Below are 9,416 nucleotides of genomic sequence, written 5' to 3' on the forward strand. Positions count from 1 at the left end.
CCAAATCAATGGTAAATACAATGATTAAACAACTGAATCGTATAGCAAAGACTTTTCATGAATAGTACTTTCAAGACAAGCATCAATAAGTCTTGCATAAGAGTTAACTCATAAAGCAATAGATTCAAAGTAAAGGCATTGAAGCAACACAAAGGAAGATATAAGTTTCAGCGGTTGCTTTCAACTTGTAACATGTTTATCTCATGGATAGTTGTCAACATAAAGTAATATGATGAATGCAAATATGCAAGTATGTAAGAATCAATGCACAGTTAACACAAGTGTTTGCTTCTAAGATGGAAGGAAATAGGTAAACTGACTCAACATAAAAGTAAAAGAAAGGCCCTTCGCAGAGGGAATCATGGATTGCTATATTTGTGCTAGAGCTTCTATTTTGAAAACATAGAGAGAGCATAAAAGTAAAGTTTTGAGAGGTGTTTGTTGTTGTCAACGAATGGTAGTGGGCACTCTAACCCTGTGACGCCCCAAAACCGGTACTATGAGGATCCCAGCGAATCCGCCGAAATCCGCACGATATCGATTTTAGGAGACGCACCACCAAGCGCCTCGTACACGCCGAAGCATGCACGCGATGCGGGTGGAATCAATCACGAGAGGTAACATTACAACAGGATTACAATAGAGCCCACAAGAAACAGATATATTACAACAACGACTCCAACGAGTCAAGATACAAATATACATACAAAGATCCAAATCATACAAAAGATCAAATACATCCGAGTACGGACAAGATAAAAATTGGAACTAAGAGTCCTGAAGATAACCAGTGGCGTCCATAACCCTGCCCAGGCCAAACCGGAAGGGTAACCTTGCTAGCGTCGTTCTTCATCGTACCGATCTTCATACCTGCCCGGTTATATCCCGTAGAAGCAGCAATAAGTACGGGTTCGTACTTAACAAGACTTCAAGACGTATAAGCATTCGTCAACCAGTCGTCCTTTGTACTTGAGGCACGCAGGGGACTTAGAGGACGCAAGAGGAACGTCATAGGCAATATGGTGGGGTTAAGCGGCAGCGCGCAAACACTAAAAATCTATAGAGACACTCTACAACAGTCGACTAGTCAGAGAAGGTGAGAGAGCGCATAACTAACAATTCTATACTCTGCAAACATAACACAGCCGATGCGTTCCCCCCTCGCAAGGAAGTACTTACAAGGGCACTCACACGGTTGACAAGTTTTAACCATTTATTATTGAAGTTGCTCTATCTTACTATGCAAGTTATTAGTATTGAAACAACAGGTGTAAGTTGTCTATGGTCGAGTCATACAGCTCCAAGTCATCCATAACCGCGGACACGGTTTATCGATAAGATTTAACCCTGCAGGGGTGCCCAAATGTGCCCACACGCACGATCAACCCACTTGCGACAGGTGGATATCAAGACTCGCACTCTCCTTCACGACAACAATGTCCAGGAAGCCACCTAACTAAGTTGAACCCGTATCAAAGTCCGGCCATATCTCCGAAGCGGACCTAACTGTTTGCGACAGCGTACTAGGTGGTTTAAACACACACTGGGGCGATAAACCACTTCGCAGCGGCTCCGCGACCTATACGTGCATACCAGAAACAAGGGATACAAGGCACCCAGGGGCTTCCCAAAGTAAATAAGTAACAGGCTGGCATGCACGCAAACAACAAATGGTAAAACATTGCAAACTAGTTGTGGCCACTGGACAAAGCTGTAGATTCCGGTAGTGGTCGAGGAGAGACCCAGAAACATACCCACGTGTGGTTAGAGCGCTCAGTCTCGGAACAGATAAGAAGAACTCGGGATCCTAGGTTTCATGGAAACACAAGTGAGCCATCATAAAACGAGCAACTGACCCACCGATGTCTCCGCTAACAACTATTAACAAGTAACCATGATACCCTCAACAGATATATCCATAAACCATGTGTCATGTTTCCCAATAGATAACCGATAAGATAGCGGTAACGGTAACGAGATATAACAGCACTAGCATGCACTACGACTCGCAAGGCAAACCCGATAACCAAACAATAGCTGTAGGTGGTTGGTGGAGGCAATATAGGCTGCTTGAGGTAACAAGTGGAAGGGACACGTGACAAGAACGCAACTTAAGGATAGCATGAGGGAGAAGGCAAAATAAAATAGCTGAGCGACTCCTGCAGGGACAGGAGTATAGGGGAAATGCTTGCCTGTTAAAGCTTGCCGAGGAACATCCGGAGAACTTGTTTTATCTCACCACAACACTTCGCGATCCTATCCAGGAAGAAGCAAATGCTGGAACACACAACGGATGCAAAGCTTACAACTACGGAAGAAGAATCGGCATGCTCATGATATGATATGCATGCATGACATGGCAAACATGATGCGGCGATGCAACTTATCCATATTAACCGGAATCCGAATCCCGACAAACAAATTAGGTTAGATTTGCATTTCCTACCGACAAAGTTAAGTGTTGTTTAACATGACATAGCATGGCAGGGGTTTAAACGGAGCGGGGAAACCTGGTCGGTAATTCCCAAATACTCCGCATTTAATTATTAGGTGCAATGCAAACTATAACGGAACGACATGATGCGGGATGCAAACAATTATATGGATGGTATATTATTATTCCTCACATTTTTCTGATAATTTTTCATGCATAACATTTTCACTTTTGAATTATTGTGTAGAAGGTACGAATATAAACAGATTTTGCAAAACAAAATAAAGGAATAGAAGACACATGAAACTGGACTGGATGGGCTGCTAGCTGCAGCGTCAGGTGAGCTGGTGCTGGCGGCCTTTGGGTTGATGCGCGCACGATAGAGGATCTGGGGCAAACCCCATTGGCAGATCAGAGTGGCAAAAATAAAAGGGTTGTGCTGGGCAAGAATTGAACCCAGCACCTCATCGTTTAGATACAAGGAACGGACGAGCTGCTCTTCTTCAGATTCTGTACATATGGAAGCAGTTAGGATTTTGAATAAACATCACCGGGATAACATGGATTAAGGAGCAAAAGATGGGATTTGGTTCTGCACGGATTCGAACCTGGGTTCTCGCGAATGGTAAGGACGAACAAGATAGGCCGCCACGAAGATGTTGAACAGAAAGAGACGCCCATTCACTTGCAGCGTTTCTGGACAGAACCTGACGAAACTGAACAGAGTTGGAACCTTGGAGCACTGGTCGCCAACACGTACAGTGGTGCTGGACGCCGATGGATTCGATGGCTGGGAGTGCACCACGAGGAGTGAGTGGTCGCAGGGAATGCGCCTAGACGCGCTGAACCTGATGGTGGTGGTTCTTGGAGCGGGGACCACCGGAATGTTGCCGGAGACGGGCACCTGCGACCCGAGGACGGTGTTCAGCGACGGGAGAAGCAAAAAGAGGGGGAACGGGATGGGGAAGAGGCTCAAGAGATCGAGTACCTCACCGTAAGGTCGAGGAGAGGTCGATGGCGTCGGAGGAGGAGCATCGGCGGCGGAATCGTCAACAAACTGCACGCGGCCGGAGTTGGAGAGCGCGACCGTGGCGTCGATTGGGAGCACCCCTGGCTCGTTTTCTTGCACAGATAGATGGAGGAGGTTGAGGCAGTTCCGTCGGTGGTCTCAGATCATCTGGGGGTGGCCGGAACGACGGCATGACGGTGCAGTACGGCGGCAGGACGTGGTGGTCTTCGATGGGATTTTCCTGGGTGTGCTTCTTTCGTGGTGGAGAAGAAAATGAAGGGGAAATCAAGATGGAGCGGAGTGGTTGGGTAGCTGTGGCTGTCTAGAGATAAAGCAAGGGAAGATGGGGACCACGGCATGCTCCTCGCGTGCTCTCTGTGGAGAAGATGTCAAACAGGAACCAGAAAAGATGGACTAGCTTATTTCTCTCTTCCTGTTTCTTCAGTATGTTCTTTTTCATCTCCTTCCCTTGATGAACTTTCAGAATAAAGCAAAGAGAAGAGAAGAAAAGGTTTAAAGAAGTTTTGGATGTTTAAAAATATTTTGAAGCAGATTTGAAAATTAGTTTTGCAGCATATACAAAATAATAATATATTGGTTTTATTATTGTTGAAAAGAATATAAGGAAGAAGGAGGTTTTAATAAAATTAATTTTATGGTTGCAAAACATGCAAGGTGATTGATGTTATGATTATGCACAAAAGGAAAATAACACAAAAAAAAATCTAATATGGGGATTTTTCCTGGGCCGTTACAATCGACACCACTAACAAGGAATCTCGCCCCGAGATTCCACGTCAACCTAAGGGGGAGTTGGTTAAACTATCGGGTCTTCATCCACCATGTGGATCGTCACGACACCACTAACAAGAATTCTTGCTCCAGCTTGGGCGGTCGATGCCACCAACAAAAAGTCGTTGTTCAGTCGATGATGATGCACTTCTGCTAAGATCCTCCGAAGATCGAACCTATTAGGATAAGGCAAGGACCGTCCAACCCACGTCGGAACCTACGACTCAGAGACTCGGATAAGAGAAAAGACTCAAAACTCGCATAGGTAAGAAGAGAAAGAATATAGATAAGGAGAAAAATCAGAGCTAATCAGAACTATCCAACGAATTTTAGAAAATAGTTTTGACACGCTAAACTTAACGACCATTGGCAAGGTTATCCTAAAGGCTGGACTAGTGGGGTACCGTCAACCTGATGCTCTGATACCAACTTGTGACGCCCCAAAACCGGTACCATGAGGATCCCAGCGAATCCGCCGAAATCCGCACGATATCGATTTTAGGAGACGCACCACCAAGCGCCTCGTACACGCCGAAGCATGCACGCGATGCGGGTGGAATCAATCACGAGAGGTAACATTACAACAGGATTACAATAGAGCCCACAAGAAACAGATATATTACAACAACGACTCCAACGAGTCAAGATACAAATATACATACAAAGATCCAAATCATACAAAAGATCAAATACATCCGAGTACGGACAAGATACAAATTGGAACTAAGAGTCCTGAAGATAACCAGTGGCGTCCATAACCCTGCCCAGGCCAAACCGGAAGGGTAACCTTGCTAGCGTCGTTCTTCATCGTACCGATCTTCATACCTGCCCGGTTATATCCCGTAGAAGCAGCAATAAGTACGGGTTCGTACTTAACAAGACTTCAAGACGTATAAGCATTCGTCAACCAGTCGTCCTTTGTACTTGAGGCACGCAGGGGACTTAGAGGACGCAAGAGGAACGTCATAGGCAATATGGTGGGGTTAAGCGGCAGCGCGCAAACACTACAAACATATAGAGACACTCTACAACAGTCGACTAGTCAGAGAAGGTGAGAGAGCGCATAACTAACAATTCTATACTCTGCAAACATAACACAGCCGATGCGCTCCCCCCCTCGCAAGGAAGTACTTACAAGGGCACTCACACGGTTGACAAGTTTTAACCATTTATTATTGAAGTTGCTCTATCTTACTATGCAAGTTATTAGTACTGAAACAACAGGTGTAAGTTGTCTATGGTCGAGTCATACAGCTCCAAGTCGTCCATAACCGCGGACACGGCTTATCGATAAGATTTAACCCTGCAGGGGTGCCCAAATGTGCCCACACGCACGATCAACCCACTTGCGACAGGTGGATATCAAGACTCGCAGTCTCCTTCACGACAACAATGTCCAGGAAGCCACCTAACTAAGTTGAACCCGTATCGAAGTCCGGCCGTATCTCCGAAGCGGACCTAGCTGTTTGCGACAGCGTACTAGATGGTTTAAGCACACACTGGGGCGATAAACCACTTCGCAGCGGCTCTGCGACCTATACGTGCATGCCAGAAACAAGGGATACAAGGCATCCAGGGGCTTCCCAAAGTAAATAAGTAACAGGCTGGCATGCACGCAAACAACAAATGGTAAAACATTGCAAACTAGTTGTGGCCACTGGACAAAGCTGTAGATTCCGGTAGTGGTCGAGGGGAGACCCAGAAACATACCCACGTGTGGTTAGAGCGCTCAGTCTCGGAACAGATAACAAGAACTCGGGATCCTAGGTTTCATGGAAACACAAGTGAGCCATCATAAAACGAGCAACTAACCCACCGATGTCTCCGCTAACAACTATTAACAAGTAACCATGATACCCTCAACAGATATATCCATAAACCATGTGTCATGTTTTCCAATAGATAACCGATAAGATAGCGGTAACGGTAACGAGATATAACAGCACTAGCATGCACTACGACTCGCAAGGCAAACCCGATAACCAAACAATAGCTGTAGGTGGTTGGTGGAGGCAATATAGGCTGCTTGAGGTAACAAGTGGAAGGGACACGTGACAAGAACGCAACTTAAGGATAGCATGAGGGAGAAGGCAAAATAAAATAGGTGAGCGACTCCTGCAGGGACAGGAGTATAGGGGAAATGCTTGCCTGTTAAAGCTTGCCGAGGAACATCCGGAGAACTTGTTGTATCTCACCACAACACTTCGCGATCCTATCCGGGAAGAAGCAAATGCTGGAACACACAACGGATGCAAAGCTTACAACTACGGAAGAAGAATCGGCATGCTCATGATATGATATGCATGCATGACATGGCAAACATGATGCGGCGATGTAACTTATCCATATTAAGCGGAATCCGAATCCCGACAATCAAATTAGGTTAGATTTGCATTTCCTACCGACAAAGTTAAGTGTTGTTTAACATGGCATAGCATGGCAGGGGTTTAAACGGAGCGGGGAAACCTGGTCGGTAATTCCCAAATACTCCGCATTTAATTATTAGGTGCAATGCAAACTATAACGGAACGACATGATGCGGGATGCAAACAATTATATGGATGGTATATTATTATTCCTCACATTTTTCTGATAATTTTTCATGCATAACATTTTCACTTTTGAATTATTGTGTAGAAGGTATGAATATAAACAGATTTTGCAAAACAAAATAAAGGAACAGAAGACACATGAAACTGGACTGGATGGGCTGCTACCTGCAGCGTCAGGTGAGCTGGTGCTGGCGGCCTTTGGGTTGATGCGCGCGCGATAGAGGATCTGGGGCAAACCCCATTGGCAGATCAGAGTGGCAAAAATAAAAGGGTTGTGCTGGGCAAGAATTGAACCCAGCACCTCATCGTTTAGATACAAGGAACGGACGAGCTGCTCTTCTTCAGATTCTGTACATATGGAAGCAGTTAGGATTTTGAATAAACATCACCGGGATAACATGGATTAAGGAGCAAAAGCTGGGATTTGGTTCTGCACGGATTCGAACCTGGGTTCTCGCGAATGGTAAGGACGAACAAGATAGGCCGCCACGAAGATGTTGAACAGAAAGAGACGCCCATTCACTTGCAGCGTTTCTGGACAGAACCTGACGAAACTGAACAGAGTTGGAACCTTGGAGCACTGGTCGCCAACACGTACAGTGGTGCTGGACGCCGATGGATTCGATGGCTGGGAGTGCACCACGAGGAGTGAGTGGTCGCAGGGAATGCGCCTAGACGCGCTGAACCTGATGGTGGTGGTTCTTGGAGCGGGGACCACCGGAATGTCGCCGGAGACGGGCACCTGCGACCGGAGGACGGTGTTCAGCGACGGGAGAAGCAAAAAGAGGGGGAACGGGATGGGGAAGAGGCTCAAGAGATCGAGTACCTCACCATAAGGTCGAGGAGAGGTCGATGGCGTCGGAGGAGGAGCGTCGGCGGCGGAATCGTCAACAAACTGCACGCGGCCGGAGTTGTAGAGCGCGACCGTGGCGTCGATTGGGAGCACCCCTGGCTCGTTTTCTTGCACGGATAGATGGAGGAGGTTGAGGCAGTTCCGTCGGTGGTCTCAGATCATCTGGGGGTGGCCGGAACGACGGCATGACGGTGCAGTACGGCGGCAGGACGTGGTGGTCTTCGATGGGATTTTCCTGGGTGTGCTTCTTTCGTGGTGGAGAAGAAAATGAAGGGGAAATCAAGATGAAGCGGAGTGCTTGGGTAGCTGTGGCTGTCTAGAGATAAAGCAAGGGAAGATGAGGACCACGGCATGCTCCTCGCGTGCTCTCTGTGGAGAAGATGTCAAACAGGAACCAGAAAAGATGGACTAGCTTATTTCTCTCTTCCTGTTTCTTCCCTATGTTCTTTTTCATCTCCTTCCCTTGATGAACTTTCAGAATAAAGCAAAGAGAAGAGAAGAAAAGGTTTAAAGAAGTTTTGGATGTTTGAAAATATTTTGAAGCAGATTTGAAAATTAGTTTTGCAGCATATACAAAATAATAATATATTGGTTTTATTATTGTTGAAAAGAATATAAGGAAGAAGGAGGTTTTAATAAAATTAATTTTATGGTTGCAAAACATGCAAGGTGATTGATGCTATGATTATGCACAAAAGGAAAATAACACAAAAAAAAAATCTAATATGGGGATTTTTCCTGGGCCGTTACAAACCCCCTTGCCAGACAGACTTTCAAGAGGGGCTCCCATGAATTTTTTCATTTTTGGGTGACACTCCTTCCAACATTTGCTTTCACAAACCATGGCTAACCGAATCCTCGGGTGCCTGCCAACAATCTCATACCATGAAGGAGTGTCTTTTTATTTTAGTTTTATTTAGATGACACTCCTCCCCACCTTTGCTTTCTCAAGCCATGGCTAACCGAATCCTCGGGTGCCTTCCAACAATCACATACCATGGAGGAGTGTCTTTTTTGTAAAATTATGAAGGTTAATTAATTGGGGCTGGGAACCCCATTGCCAGCTCTTTTTGCAAAATTATTGGATAAGCGGATGAAGCCACTAGTCCATTGGTGAAAGTTGCCCAACAAGATTGAAAGATAAACACCACATACTTCCTCGTGAGCTATAAAACATTGACACAAATAAGAGGTAATAACTTTTGAATTGTTTAAAGATAGCACTCAAGCAATTTACTTTGGAATGGTAGAAAATACCATGTAGTAGGTAGGTATGGTGGACACAAATGGCATAGTATTTGGCTCAAGGATTTGGATGCACGAGAAGTATTCCCTCTCAGTACAAGGCTTAGGCTAGCAAGGTTGTTTGAAGCAAACACAAGTATGAACCGGTACAGCAAACTCACATAAGAACATATTGCAAGCATTATAAGACTCTACACTGTCCTCCTTGTTGCCCAAACCCTTACCAGAAAATATCTAGACTTTTAGAGAGACCAATCATGCAAACCAAATTTCAACAAGCTCTACAGTATTTCTTCACTAATAGGTGCAAAGTATATGATGCAAGAGCTTAAACATGAGCACAACAATTGCCAAGTATCAAATTATTCAAGACATTATACCAATTACCACATGTAGCATTTTCTGTTTCCGACCATATAACAATTAACGAAGCAGTTTCAACCTTCGCCATGAACATTAAGAATAATGCTAAGAACATATGTGTTCATATGCAACTGCGGAGCGTTTCTCTCTCCCACACAATGAATGCTA

General features: G+C 45.3%; 1 protein-coding gene across 7 annotated transcripts; it reads right to left on the minus strand.

Moving 5' to 3' along the window:
• Positions 1-332: 332 nt before the first annotated feature.
• LOC127295022 (uncharacterized) lies at positions 333-8,047 on the minus strand. Of its 7 annotated transcripts, none has more exons than XR_011743322.1 (8): positions 7,614-8,043; positions 7,234-7,529; positions 7,089-7,135; positions 6,384-6,468; positions 3,423-5,060; positions 3,043-3,338; positions 2,193-2,944; positions 333-870 (listed from the first exon to the last, which is right to left on the minus strand). XR_011743322.1 is itself a non-coding variant. In XM_051324919.2 (5 exons), exons 2-5 carry the CDS (start codon positions 7,304-7,306, stop codon positions 5,027-5,029), a joined length of 375 nt encoding a protein of 124 aa, XP_051180879.1. In that variant the 5' UTR covers positions 7,307-7,529; positions 7,614-7,944; the 3' UTR covers positions 4,833-5,026. The 7 variants fall into 7 exon arrangements, 1 of the variants encoding a protein (XP_051180879.1); XR_011743320.1 differs by having other exon boundaries at positions 2,193-2,277; positions 2,898-2,944; positions 3,423-6,468; positions 6,953-7,135; XR_011743321.1 differs by having other exon boundaries at positions 3,423-6,468; positions 7,614-8,047.
• Positions 8,048-9,416: the final 1,369 nt, after the last annotated feature.

This window comes from Lolium perenne, chromosome 4 (assembly GCF_019359855.2).
Source record: "Lolium perenne isolate Kyuss_39 chromosome 4, Kyuss_2.0, whole genome shotgun sequence".
Taxonomy (NCBI): domain Eukaryota; kingdom Viridiplantae; phylum Streptophyta; class Magnoliopsida; order Poales; family Poaceae; genus Lolium; species Lolium perenne.

Excerpts from the sequence above, each read along its gene's own strand:
- LOC127295022 (XM_051324919.2), bottom strand. The coding sequence starts at position 7,306 with ATGGGCGTCTCTTTCTGTTCAACATCTTCGTGGCGGCCTATCTTGTTC. Across the intron at positions 7,136-7,233 it reads TACCATTCGCGAGAACCCAG|AATCTGAAGAAGAGCAGCTC; the intron begins GTTCGAATCCGT and ends CCATATGTACAG. Across the intron at positions 6,469-6,952 it reads CAGCTCACCTGACGCTGCAG|CATTTGCTTCTTCCCGGATA; the intron begins GTAGCAGCCCAT and ends TGTGTGTTCCAG.